Source organism: Prunus dulcis, chromosome 5, assembly GCF_902201215.1.
Source record: "Prunus dulcis chromosome 5, ALMONDv2, whole genome shotgun sequence".
In the NCBI taxonomy this organism is placed as follows: domain Eukaryota; kingdom Viridiplantae; phylum Streptophyta; class Magnoliopsida; order Rosales; family Rosaceae; genus Prunus; species Prunus dulcis.
The window spans coordinates 17,583,779-17,606,899 of NC_047654.1; the positions used below are offsets into that span (position 1 = coordinate 17,583,779).

The window sequence follows — 23,121 nt, forward strand, 5'->3', positions numbered from 1 at the left end:
TCTCTCCTCAGTTGTAAGTCCCATACTTCTGCGTTTTTAAAAAAAAAAGAATTTGGGAGTGGAGGAATGGGATTTATCTATACTCCTGTGACAGCTTAAACTTGAGATTTGGTGTGTAACTAACAATAATGGAGATATTTCTCGACCTATTTACTTCTGCTATCATAAAGAGATAAAAGAGAGGACAGAAAACGGTATGGAAATTGAAAAGACAATTATTTTGTTAGTTCCTCAATTTACTTATTCACGAGCTTGAATTTTTGTTTATACAACAAATTCAACAGTTGGGAGCATGTGATTAGATGGATTATTCATATCATATGCGATACATCACTCCATCACTCGGTTGGTGGTCACTTTAAAACCATCTCACGCCTTTCCTGCAGAACCAAATAGATGCATCTTCTCTGCAATCACTGCTTTCATGGCTTCTTTTGCAGACGCCATAATGTGGACTAGATCTTTCTTAGAGTTGCTAAGGGAATCCATGTAAGCTTTTCGCACCTCTGTATTTACATTGAACTTTCTCACACCATGCTCTATGCATTCCTGTTCATGGACTCAAAACAGTTTATGCAGCCATTAAAGCATCAAAATACAAGACGATCTTCAACTTGTAAACAAAAACCTATGAACCCTAATTGTTTTTCAAGTCATTACATATAAACATTTTACCTTGATAAGTTCCTTGGGCAAACCAGAAGCTCCATGAAGCACTAGGAGCACTCCTTTCTTCGAACTCAAGGCATACAAATCCTATCATAGAGGAAATTGAACTCAGTACTAACATAGATAATGAGGATGTGTGTACGGGGAAGGCTTTGCATATTTGGTACCCATGTAACATGCATATTACATTCATCAATCAACATTTATACTTGACCTTAAGCAAATCAAGCCTCAGATTTGGCCCACTTTCAGGGTATTTTCCATGGACATTACCAATACACACTGCCAAAGCGTCTATCCCGGTTTCATCAATGAACTCTTGAGCCTGAAATTCGCAAGGCCTTCCCATGATTTTAGAAAAGTTTAAGAGTAAAGGAAAGCTGATTTCGTAATCTTGGAAGGAAAAAAATAACCTGCTTAACATCAGTCAGCCTTGCTTCATAGTCTTCCACAGTCAAATCATCTTCTGTCCCTGACAATCTCCCTAGTTCAGCTTCTACTAGCACACCTTTTGAGTGAGCGAAGAATGCTACAAACTTAGTGTACGAAACATTTTCGGTGAAGGAAAGATGTGAACCATCCACCATGACTGAATCAAATCCCTGGATAGGAAAATACAATTAATAACTCTCTATGATGATATACACAACATGAACACAGAGGGTAAAAAGTCCACTTACCAACTCAAGAGCTTCCACCAGATCTTGCTTTGAAGTTCCATGGTCAAAGTGTACAGTTATGGGAACCTGCCATAATATGTACATAATCTCAGTACCAGCTCTTAGGGACTGAAAGTAGGTTCGGTAATGACAGGGAAAGACATTATAGAAACGCGTGTTAAGAATGTGCCACTTACACTGGCTTGTTCAGCAGCAGATATACAACATGCGACCAACGGGATCCCTCCTTGCTTCAAGGCACCAGGATGGATCTAGATAATAAATGACAATTTATAAAATTATCTGAAATTCGATTGAAATTAAGATATATCATAGATACATCTTTGAGGCATTAAACTGACTCGTTATATTATTATAAATAAATAAATAATCAATGAGCATAAGAGAACCGTTTGTTCCTATCCTAGTTCATGAAATCAATAAGAGAAAATAATTAACGCTATGATGCATCCACATATAGGAAATATAAGAGCAGTGGAATAAGGATAGAGGAATTGGATGTTGCTCTGTTTCCATGAAGAGACGTTCAATTGAGCAATCATCTCTTGTGGCAACTGGATCATTTGAGAAATTCTAATTACGTTCCATGTTTAGAAAAGATTAAGTTAATCTCCTGTCATTGGCTTCCTAAAAGTTACTCGAAATAGTCACACAATCTGTCTTGTAGGAACATTGGGCAATTAACAAAAATAACTAGATTCATCTCACGTTATAGTATTTCTAACCTGCAATATAGCTGGGCTTTGTTCTTCCTCTGCTGCAGCAACAACAGCCTCTACTCCTTCCAAATTATAAACATTGAATGCTCCTACAGCATATCCACCCTTTTCCGCATTCTTTACAGATATTACATTTGTTAGTATGCGAGGAAAAAATAGTTATGAAACTTGAAATTAATGATCCTTACCAGAAGAAGCTCTTTGGTTGATGAAAGTCTGACTGGACGAGCCCAGGATTTCACTAGCTCCGCCAATGCGCTATTGTCACCAACATTACCTGAGAATGGAGAATTTTAAGAAGTTCCAAGTCCAATATATAAGTTTTGTTGGTTTATCATTGTTCCCAAAAGCTTAAGTGTTAAAATGTGGCTGTGAGCCAACTATTTTTGTATTCTAACACTCCCTCTCACCCTCATGAGTTGGTGTCTCTCCACTCTTAGAGATCCCAACATGTGGAATTCAACATAAATTGCGAGCTTTGCGAAATCTGAATTCAAAATCTCCCGCTATGCCATGAATTTTTGTTGTTGTTGATTTACCATTGTTACCCAAGACTTAAGCTTTAGGATGTGGACAACTATTAATTTTTATTCAAATATACCCTTTTAGTAAATCTAGCACAAGAATATTTGAGAACACCAAAACTCACCAGGAAAAACAATATATGGAACTCCCAGATGCCTACTCTCAGGACCTAGCTGCCACAAGGGAACACCAGCCAGGGCTTGTCCCACTATTTTGGCACATTTTGCTTCAAGAGCTTTCGTAGCAAGGTCAGATGATGTGATTCCACCCTAAATGAAGTACAAATTCGGCATTAAAACTCATGAAACAATACCAGGTACAACAGAGAGGCTACTGATACAATTAAACTTTGTGACAGAAAGATGAGATTTAATCCCTCAATGATAACTTCCATATATATATATATATATATATAATATTTTAAATAAAGGAAAATAGGGAATTGAACCTTTTTCATTTGAAAACGTAGAAGTACCTTGGCAAGTATGTAACGTGGTTTCGTAGATATGCGTCTAACTATTTCCACCAGTGCAGAGCTAACTTTGAAGTTGATTTCCAAACTCTCAGAGGGAGCTGCCCAATGGCCAATTCAAAATAGACAATAGCAGAGAAAGCTCTTTACGTGGTTCTTGCAAATATGATACACTCATATAATTCTTTAAACAAAAAGAAAAGGTGACTAACTTTTGCCGGTAATGAGCTCCCGACTGGTCATTATTAGAGTGTCCTTCCGAGCTGTAAGAAAAATATCTGCCAGCTCAGCTGCTCTACTGATTTCCTCCTCCCTCTCTTCTGTAGAACTCATGGCAACTTTAGCAACCGAAACCTAATTATGGCATATTCAGATCCCTAGTGTTACCAAAGTAAAGTTACATAGAAACTGACCCATTACAATTTTGTGTTTGGAATCAACAGTAACTTAACAATGAACAATTAAATGCACAAAAGAGAAATTATGTTTGGTCACCTCAATGCTTCTTAAAATCTGGTTGCATTGTAATTTAAGCTCTTCAACCTATGAATTAAGAGTGTGAGCCATAAGATAACAATAACATTGTGGAGAGGTAGTCACACAACAGATATCCGGATAACTGGTTCAACCTGTTTTGTCGTTTTTGGAACATATGACCCAACAACTATGAGACCACCATTCCTTTCCTTGTTTATTCCAAGATCCTTGGGAAAAATTGGAGCTTTGGGGATAATTCCAATCCTGGCAGAAACAAAGCTAGCAGCAGTTCGGCATAAGAAACGCTTGCCCCTTAGTTCCGCCTGCCACATCAAACAAAAACTCATAAAAGGCCACAATTTGATCAAAATATACCGGAGGAAGTGTAAAAAATAATAAGGTCTAAGAACAGCAGGAAATTTGCCTTGATCATTCCAGCAGCAAAAACAGCCATGTCTCTGTCACTAGCTGCATTAACTATGCATGTTGATCCCTATTCCAAAATCATAGTCCAAGGTGGAGATATATAAGCATTTCATGTATTTTGCTTGCATGTTTTACTTAGCAGGTTTCTCCATACCTTTTGCAAACTGCAAAGACGCTCACAAACAGCATCTGGCCCTCCTTTTCTTAGAAGTTGGATAGAAACAGATGTAACACTGCTGGCTGGTATGCGGCCGGCAGTTTTCTCCTCAACCCACTATCAAAGAAGTTCAAAGTTACAATTCAAGCTAATATCCACTGCAATATGTATTAAAACTACGTATTTGAAGCACGAGATATAAATATTAGACCTCTCGAAGATTCGAAGATTTGTAGCCAAAAGCAGCATCTTTAGCGAATCCTGTATCCGCTGCAGGGATAAGCCTAAAGACCCCATGAACCATGAGCAATGTTAATTCACCACCAAATCATTATTAAGTATTTGTGACACAAAAAAGGGATGAACATTACTGGTCAGAATCTGCAACATAGTGTATATCTCCAATAGTATAACGCCCTCCTTGAAGAAAAAAGGGGCAGATGATCCATGCATCCATCTCACCCAATACTGAAACAGCGGCATCAGCTTCCTAAACAGATAAGGTAGTCTCATCAAATAATGTGAGAAGAGTAGTGTTGAATGACTCTATTACTTAAATAATCAAATATAGTTAAAGTCACAGTCCTTGCCTCTGGGAAATGACCACGCAAAGTTGAATCACCTCTCAAAACTACTGTATAATCAGCATTCTCAATTGATTTGGTTGCAGCATGTAGGTTTCTACAGATGTCTTTAATTAATGCCGTGGCCTGTAAAAACATCAATCTACATACTGAATATGACTGTCAAACAATTAAAGAACACCAACAACAACAACAACAACAAAGCATTCCTTGGAGTGAGAAGGATGTTTTTATTGAGTTAACATGATTTATAGATGGATCCTTGATGTGCTTACACAAATGCCTTTACCTTATCAGAACTCAAGGACCTGGAGTTGGTCAAAATGAAAAAGCACTTAGGATTTTTTCTGAACTGCTCCTTTAGTGATTCAACAGTCCTACAAAGAACAGTGACCAATTTATAACAACTCTGGAATATCTGGTCATTTTTTGAAAAAATTGTATATATGGTTTCTATTACTTAGCATAAGAATAATAGCGGAGGCAAATATTTGTCAGTATTTGCGCAAACTAAGTAGAAATTTTGGCTGCTATATGCCCCATATAGTATATGTGATCTATAATAAAATCTGTTGCTTAACCCATTTGTTGTTTCCAAAAGGAAACCTATAACAGTGTTACACATAAGACAATTAAAGACACTCACCATTCAGTTAAGACCTCAATATCATGAACAGTTTGAGTTCCAGTTGGATCATCATCAAGAACAACCAAAGTCTTTGAACTTTCCAGATTTAGTCTCTGTATTTCACCAATGGGATCTACTGGCCACTCACCTGGGAGGGATTTCAAGATAAAGTCTTTCTTAAGAACCGGAAGTTTTCCTTCTACTTTAACACCTGTGAGTGTCTCATAAACCTACAGACATACAAAATATTTAGGTAAACCACTGACTGCCATCTCCAGTCCTTTTAGTATGGTGGTATCTTTCTGCAAGCTATAGCCCAGCCATTAAGAGTTTTCTTGCCTTGTATCCCATTATTTTTCATTTCAAACTATGTAGTAAAATCCAAATGAGCTATATGCCAAAAGGGTTCCAGTTAAAAAAAGCTAATAGCGGAAGGTTTATGTCTGGAATTATGTTTAGATACTTTTTCATGTACTAAACATACTAACTTCCTTCAACTGAAAGAAGAAGGCAATAAGAGTTGCCCATACCTTAACCACACCAGCATCATCTTGCCGACCCCAGCCTGCAGCAGAACCTGCTCGGTAGTTGCATCAAGTTTTAGTTTCCATATGCAAGCTAACAACTCAAGAAGGAACCCAAGGGCTAATGTTTGTCCCTTTTTTTTTTTTTCTTATTTTGATTCCCAGATCCCCCAATCCCCTTTGCGGATCAGATTCAAAACTGGGGGGCCCTGCCAAACAGTACAATCTTTGGGCGGTAGGAAACACTAGCAAGTAGCTAGGTAGGTACCTTTGGGGTACGTTTGTCATATTGAATGCAAAATAATTCTTCTCAGATAAAACGAATTGCAACACACATGTATTTCTGGTTTCTGTTACAGGTTTCAGTGTTATATTTATCACTTTCCACCACATGTTATGTGTAGACAGTGATCTTGACCATCCTATCTCATTTAAGTTTTAGATTTTAAAATTTTTGAAAAGTTGACATTTGTGACATGTTATGAGGTAAACAAGAAATTTGCTTTTCCGCATGGTTATCCCCATTAACTCATGCAATATGTCTCCACAGTTTTAAAGAAAGGAGATTAAACAGAACCTGACAGGAAGAGTTGATGGGCAACAGTCGAAATATGAAGAGGAACTTTTCGGACTGAACATTCATGAGAAACAATTCCCTGTAGATGATAAGAATATGATTATAGTAACCTGATAATAACTTCTTGTTACAATTTATAAGTCTGTTTTTATTCAAGAACACATTGTCCAGCATGTGGGGTAGATGATTCTGTCTGACCAGATCCTTCACAAAGATAGTTCAAGTGCAGAATGTTCGGAAAGTATAATCATTTGTCCAAGAAGCATGTGTCAAAGAGGAACACGATTTACTCAAGACATCCTGCACATATAAAACACGATTTGACGGCCTTAGGTGTTTCCAATATAAAACAATAATTTGCCCATATTCTACAAACTTATGGTTTTTTTAGAATAGTAATAAACAAACAAAATTATCATGGTATCAAAATAGGAAATTTTAAGTTCGAATCTTTTTGGTTTCAACTTGCAATCTTCCAATAATATGTTCAATTACATGTGTTGGGTCACTCTCGTGGTAGAAAGAAGTTCATAGGTGTGTGGGGAAAGCAATTACTAGCTCACATCCTGACAGGACCATTTGACATCAACAAGAAGTTTACTCTCAAACTAGGAGGCTAGAAGCATCAAAGAGAAAAATCAAATGCAAACATGTGCATGTTAAATGAAACAAATCTAAGGTTTCAGAAATGAAGTACTGGAACAAGGAAGACAGTTACCAGGATGATCCCTCACTATTTGTGATGAAATCAAACAAAATCCTTGTATTAAGACCCAATCGAGCTCCAAATGCCATAGCCTCAGCTCCCGATGCTATATGAACTCCAGCAAGCAATTGATTTACCATCTTTACACCACTAGAGAACAAAATATAAGAGGAATAAAGTAATGGAATTTCACTTCCCCAGAAAAACTAGAACAATAACTTCATAGACCTCCAATCATATGAATAGAGAATGAGACACAAGATACAACACACGTTGACTCAGAAGTACCTTCCAGCCCCACAGCCTCCTTTGATAACATAAAGCTTCTCACTTAATGCTGTTCAAAGCAAATAGCCAAGTAGCAGTCACAGAATTATTTATGACAACCCTACAACCTGAATCCTGATGAACCTTATACTACATGCCTAGTACCTGAGAGGACTGAACCAGTACTCTTAAGAGCTTCATCTGAACCAGACGCCATAATCTGAGAAAGACACATAAGTCCAAGGATCAGTAAGCAATAACAAGATATTGGGATAAAACGAATGGTTATTTTTGCACACCGTAAGTGTCCCCATGGAGGCTCTCACAACCCCACCAGAAACAGGAGCATCCACCAACTTCAAATTCTTTCCTTCATCTATAACATTTGCAGAATGAAGACTATAATTTCATCACAAAGTAAAGCATAAACATGGTGTGACATGGAACGGAAAGACATACTTTGCAAGCGCTGATCTAGTCGGCTAACAAATCCAGGAGAAACAGTGGATGAAAGGATAATAGAAGCACCAGATGGAAGTGCTATAAAACACAGGAATATGGGGTTAGTGCTAATAAAACATGGAGTAGATGTGCTGAGAAGAATTTGTTTACCTGAAATGGCACCAAAATCCCCATATAAAGCGCTCTCAGCTTGAGCTTCGTTTGTGACCATTATTACCAGCACATCAACATCTAGGAGAGAAAATGCATCAGAATCAAATAGGTTATTGCACCAGAAACAGATTGTGTAGATAACAAATAGGTTATTTCTACTTCTAGAACTTTTAATATGCCTCCAATTACCATTGCATACTTCTGCTGGAGAGCTTCCAATCAAGCCACCAGCACTGGCAAATCGAGTTAGTGTTGGTTTATATACCTGCATTCAAAAGAAGGCGGAAAATTAGATCAGTTCTAGTGGTATCTTAAACTAGTATCAATCTGCAACTTAATCAAGACGGTCAAACATAATAAATGGACATGAACACATGCAAGTTCCTGTACCAACCCAAGCATAAACACACACATGACAAGAATCAATCAGGTGAACATATGATATACTATTTAAAACAACCTATGCATGAAAGATGGCAAATGAATGATACAAGAGAGCCTCAACTAAATACCATTTTCCTGTTCCAATCAAGGAATTTTCAGAATGAAATAAGAATTTGAAGTTTGAACTGAGGACTTACATCATAACCAAGAACAGAAAAGTTTGAATTTAAAAGGTGAGTTGCCATTCCAAATCCCATTGCTCCAAGACCTATGAAGCCAACTCGGTTGATGGTATATGATTTGGCAACAATGTGGCTGGCCAATTGCTCAGGGATGTAAGTCTCAGCATTTGCTGCATCTGAAATTCTCACTCCAAGTTTCTTTTCCCAAACCTGTACAAAAGTTGTACAACACACATAAGAAAGAATAAGCTTATGTTAAATATGAATACATATTTCAAAACAATTTTGATCTAGCATGGGAGGAAATCAAGCCACAAAAACCTCTTAATCAGATATTTTTTAGCTCAGTTATAAAACAACCTTAATCAACGCAGCATCTTCATCATCTGTGTTATAATGTGAAGACCCTGAAAAAGGCAATGTATGAGAAAGTATTAACCACAAAGCTGATCATTTCCAAACATGGAGCAATAACAAGTGACCCGATTGTGTTTTAAGATTCCGTACCAAGCAGAAGTTGTTGATGAGCAACTGCTAAAAGTGGGAGAGGAAAAGTAAGTGATTTGGCCAGATCCAATATAATCCTCTTGAATACAAAAAGTTCCATCAGTGTTAAGTAATGAAATACAAAATGAAAGGCACCAAGACAAAGACTAAAATGAAACTTTAATAATTCAAATTCCAAAATTAGCCTGATACAAAATTAAATATATAAACTTCTCTAGCACCAATAAAAGTTTTGAGATTGCTGCTCAGTCAGAATTGTTTTTATTTCTATTTCAAGCTTCCTATTCCTATTTCTATTTGTGTTTCCATTCTGTGTACATGATGATAATTCCTTCAGTAAACAGCTTCTACATAGAATAATTACTGAGTAAGCTTGATTTAAATGTCATTGACCGCTGCTAAGCACAAGTAGACCATTGCTTTGGTATTCATGCTCAAACAATACCAAAGAGTTAAATTTCATTATGCATGAAAGCACAGACTTGTCCATATTTTTAATGCATGCTATCAGACTTATGCATCATCATGAGGCAAATCATTTGACAGATGGTTGCAAGCTGATAGACTGTCATTCTAAAATTTGATACAAGAAAGAAAGTTGTGATTGTTATGGAAGAATATGAGATGTTGCTTTAGAAAGAAAACAACCAACACCACTGATTGAATTCAATCCAAATATAAAGCAGAAAAGTGTACTTAAAATGGAACTGAGTGATACGAAGCTTGAAACACAAATGGTTGCAGTATATCTTACCAACTTTTGAACAAGAGTATTGAAATCATCTTTGGCAGCACCCCTTAACAACTGAGGAATATGGTTCTTAAAAACCCTGCAATCAGTAAAGACTTAAAATGGTGGCACAACATGAAGTGATAAAAAATACACTAAACATAATATGAGTATCTCACTAGTGGATGTCCAAAAATAGCTCCAGCAGCACAAAGATCCTAGACTGTTTATGTTTTTTATGTACCGTATTTCCTACTGTTCTAGTAAGTTTTAAGACTTTATGTTTTAAAATTGTTCCAGCACATAGATCCTAGACTGTTTATGTTTTTGATGTATTGTATTTCCTACTGTTGTAGTAAGTTTTAAGACTTAAGTCCGATACAACGTTTTCTTCTTTTAATCTTTGAGGAAATATAGAAATAAGTTTTCTGCACAAGCACGCACCATGAGTTTCCCGCAGCATTAGATATGATATCATAGATTATCCACGGATGAATACCAGCTTTAGTGCCAAGAGAAATAGCCTCCAAAGAAGCAACAAGATGAATACCCTCAAGCAGTTCCTTAACCATCCTAATTTTTCTGCAGTAAGATGAAAATTAGAATATCATGATATAAATAATTGTTTTTATACAAACGATATTGGGGGAGGGGGAACAAATATATACATTTGCACAACCAAGAAATGTCACATATTAGTTGAGTAATTATTTCCTTCAAAAAGCAACATGTACCTTCACTTTTATATGGAGAAAACATACATATATAAACTTGCATGTATACGCCTCAACAAAATGCAGTTTATTAGTAGTCCTAATTATGTAAAAAGGTCACAAGATGAAGAAGAATGCACACCTTCCAGCACCAACGTCGCCCTCAAAAACATAAAGCTTTTCACACATTGCTGTAAGCAAGAGAAAATTTGAGGGAGAGATGATAAAGGCATTAGAAAGAAAGGATTATTAAAGTATCTTCCAATATCAGTATTTTAGTTTATTTGAATCAATATTACCAGAGAGAACTGGTCGTGCCTTTAAAATGGCATCTGAACTTCCTGAGGAAGCAATCTATGGAGTTATAAAAACATCAGCACTCAACCCAAAATAGTTTAGATGATTGGGAGGGCAGAGGGAGGGGAGAACCTTTGCATCCACCACTACAAGCAAGAATGGGTTAATGATGAGCAAATAATCTTACCATGATTTTTCCATTTAAACCATCAGATACTCCTTTTGTGGCATACACATCTACAAGATAAGCTGTCTCACTATCATCTGCTAGAAAAATAAAAACGTTAGTGTTAACTCAAATCTCAAAAAAAATGATACTGATCCAGAAGAAGATTACAAGTATTCCAAGATATATCCATTACTAAAAAGATGTATTCTCGGCAATAAATCAGGGAACAAATATTACAAGACAGAAACACATTTATAGACAACTCATCATCACATAGAGCCAACAATATTAGGGTTTAAATTGCCTGTGAAATATGTCTCCAGATTCTGAGTATACGATGGTAATATTGTTGAACGAAACATGACAACAGTATCCTTCTGCAATCCTACATTCCCACACAGATACGTAATCAGTATATGTTCAAAGTAACTATAAAGAAATATGGGATATGGGATATAATGTCAAAAAGCTTCGGAAGGACTTTTCCATGCACCCTCATTACCAAAAGTTACATCACTAACTTGATCTTCTTGAGATATTAACACAATCAAAGCTGCAACATCTGCAAGCCATTGAAGAAAAAAATAAGAAAGAAGAGATAGGGGGGAATATCAGTATGTTAGCCCTTTTTAAAGCAAGATTAGAGAGTCCATCCTAAGAAATGATCATATTGAACCAGAAACGGCACAATTTCAATGAATAGTAGAGGCAACAAAGGCCATATGGTTTAGCATTAATTAAAATGACTCCAAGAGTAAATTAAATTTACACAGAGCTTTAAATTTTGATCTGACTTTATCTCTCAATCGCCAAATGCCACTTTACAATCCAAAATAGATATGAGAATTTGACTCAGACCAACAAAAGAAAAATAAATGACAGTTTGATGATGTTTAAAGTTGTTGGTCTACTCAAATACATACACACACACACACACACACACACACAAAGATTATATATATATATATATATATATTTCAACCAATTTACTGTATTTCAACTAATTAAAATCCCCTAATTACATTCATATGTATATCAACTCAATGAATGAGTAGGTGAACAATGAGAGTGTCGATGAGTTTTTGAGAGAGAATGTACGTATGTATATATGTATGTATGCAGTTAATGTGATGACCAGACCAGCCACCCAAACAAACACATTTGGCTAAGGAATACAGAATAATACTATGATCAAGCAGGAGTCAGATGTTGCTCTACCTTTCCCTGCCTCCTTTGGGCTGCCACATCTAATCCCCCCTAGTTTTAGAAACTCATTTATCAAAGGCTCATACGTCTGCAGGTGAAACAATTGCATAAGTAACGTACTGAAATATGCAACACTTAATAAATCTCAGGAAAGGAAGCAAGAGTCTCTTGAGTAAGAATCTCAGATCACTTTTCCCATTTCCAATCAATCCAAATCCAACAAAACCGAAAAACATAATTCAAATCAGAAATTGAGCAAAGAAAAGGAAACCAGGAAAGAAACCTCGAAAGCTTGGACTTTGTAGCCGCTGCGGATAAGAGAAGAAGCCAAGTCCAAGCTCAAGTCATCCAAGCCCACGAACCCAACAACGCCATGGAACCCCATTGCTGTCAGTGACAGACCCCTTTTGCTCTGCTTTCTTCTGCTTAGTTTTTGCGACGGACACTCACTCAACTGGTCAATTTAAGAGCTTGGTTGGTTTGGTCACTTACAAATGAAACGAAACGAAACGAAATATATACTACAGCAAAGAGACCTACAACTGCCTGTCCCTATCCTAAGGCATCCACATTTCCACCATGGCAAAGATTCCCGGCGCGCGCCAAATAGCGTGCGGGGGCAAATATTTCTTTTCCTTTTTTTCTTCTTTTTAAATAATATTCAGTTTTATTTTATATTTAGTTTATACTGAATTTTAAAATAGCCGCTTGATTGATACGTTTGAATATTTTGGCAGTAGAAAGGGCAGAATTACCGTTTGGACCTTGGAGGAGCGTGGCGCGTAACCCGCCAACGAAAGCGATATCCACGTGGAATTATGACACTTGTCATTTAGCACTCATGGAGATTACGAGACGTCGATTCAGAAACCCAATCCGTGCTAAAAGAGATTTTTTATTTTTTATTTTTAAATACAAAAGAGAAAGTTTTAGGTTCAATCATTATACACGGTAAACCACGTTGGCTCGATGCAATGCCTGATATATATAATGGAAGTTAATGGCTGCTTGATCCATATATATCATTTCATCATTCATCATTCATCACTTCTTTGAGAGTAATTACTTCTTGTGACTGAGGCGATCTCCATCCTATTTGGGGCTAAATTTAATTTTTTTCTCATCAAAAAATAACTATTTAGATTTTGCTCAAACTTAAATAGTTTTTTCTCCCAACCCTCCAAACTCAAATTTTAAATTCGTAACTTTATTAAATTGTTTAAGAATGATTTAAGTCTAATTTTATTTTTATACATAACTTTTCTTCATTTAATCTTTTTAAATAACTTCATAATTTAATTTTTTGAACAATTTGACCTAAAAAAATTGAAATTTCACAAATATAATATTTTTAGTAGATTATATGATAAATGAGTGGGTATTTATAGAGTTTGGGGTGAATTTTGGAGTTGGATCTGATTTAGATTAAGTTAAAATATTATTTTGATAATTGAATTTAAATTTCAGCTGTTGAATATTGTTTTTAACATTTAAACTAGCTTAGATTTATATATATATATATATATATATAGTTAATATTAGAATTTAAAAAATAAACAAATAAACAAATAACATCACTACAAGCCAACACTTGGCAAGGCAACATATTCAATAACCAACACATGGGCTGTTGGCGAGCCCCAGCGAGGGCTCCATTAATTTTTTTTTAGGTACAGGCAACACTTGGACTGCTATTTGGGTCCAAGTTTGGATTTTTCCAAATTTTAGGCCCTTCATTTTCTTGAGTTGAGAGAGATTTTGGGCTATAATTTGGGATATTTTTGGTTTAGCCTCATGGGTTGGAGATGGTCTGATTACTACCAAAAAACTTATATGATACATGAAAAAGTTATCCTACGTGTCATTGTGTTATTGATTGAGATAGCAAAAAGTGTTATCATTGGCCCACTACTAACAACATCAATATTATCTCAAACTTAACCATATGTTTAGCATATGTGAGTTTTATACAAAAGATTTCGATGTTATTATGAATGAAACTATTTATTATATAAGACTTTTTATTTTTGTTAAGTTTCTGATATGGGATTCGTGTATTCTTCAATAATAACCACTAAAGATCAGTATGTGACTACGCCACCAGTGACTACATAGAATTTGGAAGAAAATGTGGAAAACTTTGATTAACTTGAAATAAAAACAAGCTATGAAGCTTCCCAACAACTGCAGAAATGGAAAAGGGTGCAATAATCTTTTATGAGTAAACATTTTCATACAAGAGTATTGTTTGGAATATAAGAAAAACAAAAGGAATGCATAAAACAAACAACATGAAGAAAGCGCTGGAAAGCTTCATAGTTGCGTAAGGACAATTTAGGAAATTTCGTTTCTCTAAAGAGGCATCAGTCGACTTTCTTTAATTTTCTTTAATTTTTTTAAGACATTTCCTATTGAGAGGCATTGACGGACCTATGTAGAGACAAGTGTTGGCAGCCCACACTTAAATGTTTTCTTCAATCATGTAGGCTATAATAAATAGAACATTTTGGCAATATTTTGCATGTTCAGCCCAATATTTTGTGTGAATAGCCCCCAGTTGGCTCACTATCAAGGCCCAAAATATCAGGCCAGTTTGTCTCCTATCCCACGTGTATTTTGTGTGATCATCATAAAATAATAATATAGTTATAAAAATATATAATATTACTACATAAATAAATATTATATGACCACACTTTCACCATTTGATGGGTATGCCACTGCGCGGCTATACTATTTAAAAATTAAAAAAGAAATTCAAGTATGGAGTATAGGTGAAAAATATTGAATATAATTGCAGGCCTGTACATTCATTCGCAGTTAATAAAATATATAATGGGAAAATATACGAATAAAATATGTACCTGTTTTATTTGATAAAAACATACCAATAAAATATGCACGTGTTTTATTTGGTAAAATTTTGGAAAATTACAACTTAAATGTTCGGCCACTATTTTTTTTTTAAATGAAAAAATCGGGTATAGCCGCACGGTTGTACTATTTATATATATTAAAAAAAGGAACCGCCTAGTGCCTAGGTGCCATGTATCAAAATATGTATAGCCGGTCAGCTATACTATTTATGAAGAAAGATTATTAAAACCGAGTATAGCCGAACGGCTATAATATTTTTAAAAATATATAAAAACCAGGTCTGTCCGGGCGACTATACTATTTATATATATTAAAAGAAGGACCCGAAGAGCGCCTAGGCGCCAAGTGTCAAAACGAGTAAAGACGGGCGGCTATACTCTTTTTAAAAACAAATTAGGGAAAAAGCGAGTATAGCCACCCGGCTATACCATTTTTATTATATAAAAAAAAAAAAAAAGGAAAACCGATATAGCCGGATGGCTATACTATTTTAAAAAAAATTAAAAAAACCAAGTACAAGTTAAAAAAATTTGAGTATTGTACAATACTTGTATTATAGCAGCTTGACTATACTCTTTATTAAAAAAATAAAAATAAAAAACCCAGTAAAGCCGATTGGCTATACTATTTTTTTAATTTCAAAAATCAAGTATAGCCGATCGGCTATACTATTTTTAAAAAAATCAAAGAGGACATGCCCAATGATGAGGTGTCTACGTGTCAAAATCAATATAACCGCGCGGCGATACTATTTTTTAGAAACATTAATAAAATTGAGTATAGCGAGGTATAGCTGCGCGGCTATACTATATATATATAACCGGGTATAACCTCTCAGCTATACAATTTTTTTTTTTAAATGAAGGAAAAACAAGTATAATCGCGAGGAGAGGGGCAATAATATATTAAACTCACACACGCTATATGGATTTTAGGACTCGAATCTAGGACCTTTCTTAAGAAATCACTTGCTCCAAATCACTACACTAGTAAGTCCTTTGTCTCATGATTTGAAAGAATCTTACAATTTCTTTTCAAGTATTAATATTATTGTATTTTTGTTTTCTAGTTAGTAAGCTTTGTGTATAATATAGGTGTTACACGTGTATATATATATATATATATATTTATCTTAAAACAATATTTAGGGCCGTGTTTATCACGTTAAACGTCATTGATCACGTTAAATTTACTACGACAATGGGATAATATTTGACAATTGGGATGCTCTTTAGATTTGGAGCATAATAATATTCCTCCCAACTTGTTCGAAATTGCTTTTGTAAACATTTTTAATTGTCATTCTTAAAAACAGAAAACAATTAAACCAAAGAAGAAGAAAAATGTGAAAACACATGACAAGGCCGATATGGGCCTTTTTTGGGCCGAAAACTTGGGCCTTTTGGAAGCATCATTGGGCTTTCTGAATACTAGTAAGAAAATTGGGTTTTAGCCCGCCGTCACCGTGTGAGTCAGAGAAACCTTCTCCTCCTCCTCCTCCACAGTCCGTCTGGAGAGCTTGCATACTTATGACCTGCCAAGTACAAATTTAGTGGAAAAGGAAAAAAAAGGGAAGAGAAAAGACTGCAAAGTACAAAAACGCTCACACAGAGAACGAACGTTACGTTTCTCAGTGGCTCAGGCCACTCCCCCAAATCCAAAAACCCAGCAATTCTGTTTTCCTACACATTTCTCTCGTTTTGCCCAAACCATCGGCGTCGTTTGCCTCCTAAGCTAGTGGAGCTTTATTCTCTTCAGGTATGGGCTCAATTTCGATATGCTCATTTCATTTGCATTTTATTTAATGACGTTTATGATTTCGGTCATTGAACTTGAACTGCAAACTTTGAGTTTGAATTTGCTTTCGGTTAATTTCATTCCATTTGTAATTCGAGAGTTAAAGAATTCTTCTATTCCTACTCATGTCCATTTGAATTTGATGCTTTGGCTGTGGAGGTTTGTCTGCATGTATAGGTATAGAATAAAATGGAAGAAGAATACTCAATTAGACTTAACAAAATAAATTAAGAAAAAAAACAAACAAAGATTATGGACTTGGCTAACAGAAATATGACTCACCCCCTTATTTGGGGTTTCTGTATCTGCAAGTTTGATAAAATTTTCGGGCAATTTTGGCAGTTTGCTGCATGTATTTTTTGTTATGGTGGTTATTAGTTTAGAACTTTTTATTATGTCATTTTTGTGAAATTTGTCTAGTTGGTGTGGTCTTGGTTTGGCTATTACTTATACTTTAGCCTCCCCTCTTTCTTGGAGGCTGATCTTCTCGGGCTGTGGATGCTCAAGTAGTAACTTGAATGAAGTATACTTTTCGTGTAGTATCATCTCTTAGCAGCTTATTCTCTGTGCGTGGATGCATGTGTGTGCTATTATGTAGGCACTTGCATATGCATTTAAGTATGTATCTGGTGGATGCGCGCATGTGTGTGGGCATATATGTATGAATGCTATTATTGCTGAACAAGCTAAATGGTAGTGTGGTTTTACCTTCTGATTGTCAATTTTTACTTAGACGTGAGGGATCTAATTACCTAAGGTGGAGCTATACGATCATTACGAATGTAACAAAGAAAATGACCTTAAAAGTAGGGCAAGTGTTTAAAAATATTGATGCAAGTGATTCCCCATTTGTTAAAATGAAGGTTTATTTAGTTTTCCTTGCTGGATTGATAGATTTTCCAATTTTAAGGTGATTCACCAAAAGTATCAATACTGCAGAATGCTTATGAGGAAACAGGTTTCCTTTGAATTACGGGGTTTGACAGACACTCTTTCTTGTTCATATATGAATTTTTCATTTAGAAATCATGTATTTCTTTTGATATAATGTTGTTGGGTAAGGGTTGTTATCAACCAATAATTTCCCATTGTTGTATTCTCTTCCAAATATAGAATTGGTTCCTTTGGCTCTATCATTTATGTAAATTTGAATCCACCATATGCTTGCTGATATTCAATGCATATATTGCTCTGTGAAGGTTAGTTTTGTAATGGAGAGCACTGATGATGAGAAGGATGCAGTCTCTGGGAATTATATACCAAAGGAACTCACTCATGCTTTAGCATCTACTGGTGCGAAGTTTATCGATGAAGTCCTTAGCGGTCAAAATGAACGTTGTCTAGAAAATTTTCGCATGGATAAGCATGTCTTCTACAAGTTGTGTGATATTTTGCAAGGAAAGGGCTTATTGCGCCACACAAATCGAATCAAGATTGAAGAGCAATTAGCCATGTTCATGTTCATAATTGGTCATAATCTACGGACTCGAGCTGTTCAAGAGTTATTCCGTTATTCAGGAGAAACCATCAGTCGTCATTTCAACAATGTGTTGAACGCAATAAGGGCAATTTCATTAGATTTCTTCCAGCCTCCAGGATCTGATGTTCCTCCAGAAATTTCAGAAGATCCTAGATTCTATCCGTATTTTAAGGTAATCTCATGGTGACTAAGTCTGATTTGAATCTCCTTTCTATGTGATTCTCAATTTCTAAATTCTTATCCTATAGGATTGTGTGGGAGCGGTTGATGGTATACACATCCCAGTGATGGTAGGCGTAGATGAGCAAGGACCCTTCCGCAACAAGAATGGCTTACTTTCACAAAATGTTCTGGCTGCTTGCTCATTTGATCTCAAGTTCCATTATGTCTTGGCGGGTTGGGAAGGCTCTGCATCAGATTTGCAAGTTTTAAATTCTGCACTCACAAGACGAAACAAATTGCAGACCCCAGAAGGTATTGATTCTTTTGTGCGTACCATTCCGTTAACATAAGCAGCATACTGGTGCGAGTGTGATGTCAATTTGGACACACTGTGCTTGCCTAATAATAAATCGCAATTCATGTCATTCACTAAATATCTTGAATGTGTGATTTTCTTTTGGAAAAAGTTGTTTCACACTATGAAATTGCAATCAAGCCACAATATGAACTCTCTAAACACATTTATAACATTTTGGTGGACATCTTTGCCCAATATTCCTTTCAAATATGATTTTTCCAAAGAGCATGAGAAGCAATTCGCAATATACTTTCTGAAACACAGAGAGCAGCTCTCTCTTGGCTAGCTCACATGATAATGGGGGTGGATATGGTTGCAGACTATATCGCTTTCCAGATTATAATTTACTTGTTACACATGAGTTCTAGAAGTAAATGCTGGATCCCACGTATGCAACACATGGGGGTCAACTTGTTTCAAAAAATGGAAACAATCTTATTCTTTCAAATTAACTAACTACTGTGGAATCTTACTAGCAGTGTTGGGTACAAAATTTGTAACTATGCAGGGAGATACTACCTGGTGGACAACAAGTATGCAAATATGCCTGGCTTCATTGCTCCATATCCTGGTGTACCTTATCACTCGAAGGAGTTTCCTAGTGGTTTTCACCCTCAAGATGCGAAAGAGCTATTTAATCAACGACACTCGATGTTACGAAATGCATCTGATCGCATTTTTGGGGCTTTAAAGGCACGCTTCCCTATCCTGATGGCAGCTCCTCCGTACCCCTTACAAACACAAGTCAAGTTGGTTGTGGCAGCATGTGCCCTACACAATTACATGCGTAGGGAGAAACCAGATGACTGGATTTTTAAAATGTATGAGAAGGACACCATACTGCAAATGGAGGAATCATTGCCCCCGCTAGAGGTGGAACCAATGATGCATTTTGAGGCCTCTGCTATGGACATTGCTTTTGGGACAGAAGAACTGGAGTTTACTTCGCAATTGCGGGACTCAATTGCGACTGAAATGTGGGATGACTATATCCATGATTTATCTCCCATGTAGATCAATTGACTGTGGTCATAGTTTGAAGCTAGGGTTGGCATTTTTTCCTGGTTCAACAACCTGACCAAAGATTTTGGTTTTGTTGGTGTACATTGGAGGTTTTGTTTATAGAAAAAGAAATATATTGGTAGATAACATATCTTTTTTTTTCCTCACAAAAAGCAACCATTTGGAGGGGTTGCTGTTGCTGTCTTTTCCACCTTACTCCTAACACTGCAAAAGAATGATGGAGGCAACTTTGAAGATAGCTTGCCTTGCATGTGTGGTAGGGAATACATTGTGACAGAGAAACAATTATTAAATTGGTCGATCTACAGTAGTTAATTGAATTGATCAATGTGGCATTTCCAGGTTCCGTACATATATTCCATGACTAAAAGGATCCATGGAAAGAAAGCATAATGCTGCAGTGCAGGTGGCTATTGTCAGGGAACAAATTATGACCATCATTGATCAGATCATGCACGCCTGTGAGGGGCCAGAGCCAGCGAGTTCATCACTGGTCGACGCATATTGTGTGCTTCTTCTCCTCCTCCTTTTCTTATTCTGGTTATTTGTATGCATCCATATTACACCATTAAGGCTTAAACTCTGTTTAACATGATGAAATATAAGAGAATCTAACACGCGCGCGCACACACTTATTCACAAGGACCTTTCATTAATATTGATGAGTGGCATAATTAGTCTTTAATTAAAGTTTGATTACAACACTATCTTGATTCTCCCATCCCATGATCATTTGTAGCAAGGCAATAGCATTAGAGAATGATAATCTGTTAGGACTTTTCATGTGATGCCAATGAGTGCCACTTGTGCATGGAACTTTTTCACATGAATTGTTTGGCCTCAACTCAATATGGAGGACAGGAAGAGTCACAGTTCAATTATTCAATACCATTATCATCATCACACAATTTTTCTTTGGCTTGAAACGAAACCATTTCACCACCACGCAATCACAATTCACAAAAGCTCTTTAATTGATTTTTTCCTTTGAGACTAAAGTAGTAATAAAAACACCATATGGTCCCATATCCATGAGGAGAACCATGACTCTTGTGGTCATCCATGTCGGCAGCTTTTCCAATTTGGGACAAAACCTGCCTGCAATGGGGCTTTCAAAGTCTTTCTCGTAGATAAATTACATCCCAGAGGAGAAAGTCGAACACAAGACCTCAATTGATTGTAGTGATTAATACTTTTAATCACTTAAACTATATACTCATTGTCAACTCGTTCATAAGTCTTTAAAAGCAAAGAATTCCAATAATCAAAATATCATAGGATGAAATGAGCACCAAGCCTGAAATGGATAAATGTACAGAAGAGTGTGACTTTGAAATTTGAAGGACCAAACAGGGTGACTAGTGATAATATAGAAACCTGAGGGACTTATTTGATATTAACCAATTCTATAAAGCCTACCTTCCAGGAAGGAAAAAGAAATGTTTAGATTAGACTACAATTGAAGATGATATTATGAAAAGGACAAAGCACCAAAGCCCAACATTAATGATTTGCAACACAATCCAACTTCAGTTAAATTAAATCCCATCTATCACCATCTCTCATGGGTCTCATACTCTCATCACTCCTCGCTTTAAATTGCACATAAACCTTCAAATTTCAAACACACAGAAAATACAACCAGAAGAAGATCAAAAACAGACCTCTCCAAAAATCCAAACCAACACACACAGAGAGAAACAGAGAGAGGAAAAATGCTAGATCCGAGAAATGATCTGCTACCTCCACCCTCATCCCCCACCAACTCCTCCATTTCTTCTTCCGATCTCGACACCGAGGTACCCATTTCCCCATTTTTCATTTCATTCTGATTTTCTCTGATTTTATCCCTCACTAATTTTGTCTTCTTTTTTATATATTGTTGAATTTTTTGTGACAGTCTACAGGCTCATTCTTTCACGATCGAAGCACGACCTTAGGAACCCTAATGGGAGTGAGCTTTCCAGCCATCACGTTCAGAGCCCCGAGCCAACAGCGCCGAGACCCCCAAGCCAACAGCAACAACAACAACAACAACAACAACAACATGGCCAGTACTAGCGGAAGCGGCTCCAGGAAGACCAAGAAGCCCAAGAAGAAAAACGCCGCTGCTTCGTCAGCCGTGGGTGTGGTGGCGGAACGGCGGCGCAGGTGGTGGCGCCTCTGCCGAGACGACTGCACGAAGCCAGCTTCGCTCGGCGAGTTTCTTGAGGTGGAGAGGAGATTCGGAGACAATGCGTTTTATAACACGGCTGCGGAGCTTGAAGGGGTCATGGTGGCGCAGCCCAGAAATGGACGGCTACTGTTTGCCGATGGGAGGGTGCTTCCACCGTCCAATGTTGATGACCGGATTGCCACTTCATCCACGGCTGGGGTTCTCTCAAGATTCCCGGTTTCGATCACTGCCATCTGTAGTGGCGGTGTAGCATGAATTCTTCGCCCTTATTTTCTTTCTCTTTTTCGTTTGATATTTTTTGTCCTTTTTTTCTTCTTTTTTCACTGTTTAATGACAAACATTTTAGTGTATTTATTTGTTATGCGGAAGTGGTGGAAAGAAAAAAAAAAAAATAGAAAGTAGAATTTTGGCCATTGGCATTTTGGCCATTGGGGTTTGCTTTCTCCCCTCCCCCGTTATTCTAATATTATCCATCCATCCATCCATGTCACATTAAAGAAGCCAAGTCGCTTTCCGAAAACAATATTTTAAAACAAATCTTCGGAGAAAAAAAAAGTTGTGGTTGGTTTACTTTGGAGAAAGTCACGTAATCAAACACACCTTAGGCTATAAAAAGCAAATAATTCATTTGATTAGGTTGGCCTGTGGGACTCAACATCTCCTCATCTATCAATTGAAGATGGGCTAAGGTAAAGCCCAAGTCATGATTTGATTTGATTGTTAATTGAGTGAAGGAAGGGTCATAAAAAAACAAATATGTTAAATAAGAGCGAGATTAATTCTTGTTTGAAATTCTGCTTGTCTAGCAGTTTGTCAAATAAAAGTGTAAGTGGACAATAGAAGAGTAAGAAAATCAGCTCCCATCAGTATTTATTTTATTCTATTTCTATACATAAAATCTCTAAGCTATTTTTAGCAAATAATATCGTGCAAGTGAACATTATTCATATCAATGTCACCATCATGGAATCTTGAACGAAACTAAACCTTTCTTTTTTTGTTGGTTGGTTGGTTTGCTGCTTGATTAGCTTTGG

At 36.5% G+C, this 23,121-nt stretch overlaps 3 protein-coding genes across 4 annotated transcripts; 2 read left to right on the forward strand and 1 right to left on the reverse strand.

The window, feature by feature from the left end:
• Positions 1 to 180: 180 nt before the first annotated feature.
• Positions 181 to 12,705, reverse strand: LOC117626958. Its single transcript, XM_034358796.1, is given in 43 exon segments — positions 181 to 549; positions 676 to 756; positions 884 to 994; positions 1,083 to 1,271; positions 1,350 to 1,415; positions 1,526 to 1,600; positions 2,075 to 2,185; positions 2,257 to 2,345; positions 2,718 to 2,862; positions 3,069 to 3,166; positions 3,278 to 3,419; positions 3,561 to 3,608; positions 3,695 to 3,865; positions 3,967 to 4,035; positions 4,123 to 4,242; positions 4,337 to 4,409; positions 4,497 to 4,615; positions 4,716 to 4,835; positions 4,999 to 5,086; positions 5,356 to 5,567; positions 5,868 to 5,914; positions 6,439 to 6,517; positions 6,637 to 6,693; positions 6,696 to 6,738; positions 7,157 to 7,294; positions 7,433 to 7,481; positions 7,577 to 7,631; positions 7,711 to 7,787; positions 7,871 to 7,951; positions 8,024 to 8,104; positions 8,216 to 8,291; positions 8,608 to 8,802; positions 8,953 to 8,999; positions 9,100 to 9,178; positions 9,854 to 9,929; positions 10,274 to 10,411; positions 10,685 to 10,733; positions 10,842 to 10,896; positions 11,027 to 11,103; positions 11,313 to 11,393; positions 11,511 to 11,570; positions 12,227 to 12,302; positions 12,498 to 12,705. Coding segments are annotated over 43 exon segments (4,125 nt in total). The 5' UTR covers positions 12,600 to 12,705; the 3' UTR covers positions 181 to 369.
• Positions 12,706 to 16,576: 3,871 nt separating this feature from the next.
• On the forward strand, positions 16,577 to 20,239 carry LOC117629416. 2 transcript variants are annotated; one of them, XM_034362001.1, is made up of 4 exons: positions 16,577 to 16,849; positions 18,093 to 18,540; positions 18,617 to 18,842; positions 19,397 to 20,239. In XM_034362001.1, the coding sequence occupies exons 2-4, from the start codon at positions 18,100 to 18,102 to the stop codon at positions 19,900 to 19,902; spliced, it is 1,173 nt and encodes a 390-aa protein (XP_034217892.1). In that variant the 5' UTR covers positions 16,577 to 16,849; positions 18,093 to 18,099; the 3' UTR covers positions 19,903 to 20,239. The 2 variants fall into 2 exon arrangements, with proteins under 2 accessions (XP_034217892.1, XP_034217891.1); XM_034362000.1 differs by having other exon boundaries at positions 16,605 to 16,849; positions 18,088 to 18,540.
• A 1,069-nt stretch (positions 20,240 to 21,308) lies between these two features.
• Positions 21,309 to 22,448, forward strand: LOC117628024 (uncharacterized protein At3g17950). Its single transcript, XM_034360370.1, has 2 exons — positions 21,309 to 21,710; positions 21,812 to 22,448. Exons 1-2 carry the CDS (start codon positions 21,627 to 21,629, stop codon positions 22,340 to 22,342), a joined length of 615 nt encoding a protein of 204 aa, XP_034216261.1. The 5' UTR covers positions 21,309 to 21,626; the 3' UTR covers positions 22,343 to 22,448.
• Positions 22,449 to 23,121: the final 673 nt, after the last annotated feature.

Bases quoted from the DNA above. Each gene is read 5' to 3' on its own strand.
- LOC117629416 (XM_034362001.1), top strand. From the start codon at position 18,100: ATGGAGAGCACTGATGATGAGAAGGATGCAGTCTCTGGGAATTATATA. The intron at 18,541-18,616 runs GTAATCTCATGG...CTTATCCTATAG, and splicing joins GATTCTATCCGTATTTTAAG to GATTGTGTGGGAGCGGTTGA. The intron at 18,843-19,396 runs GTATTGATTCTT...GTAACTATGCAG, and splicing joins CAAATTGCAGACCCCAGAAG to GGAGATACTACCTGGTGGAC.
- LOC117628024 (XM_034360370.1), top strand. From the start codon at position 21,627: ATGCTAGATCCGAGAAATGATCTGCTACCTCCACCCTCATCCCCCACC. The intron at 21,711-21,811 runs GTACCCATTTCC...TTTTTGTGACAG, and splicing joins CTTCCGATCTCGACACCGAG to TCTACAGGCTCATTCTTTCA.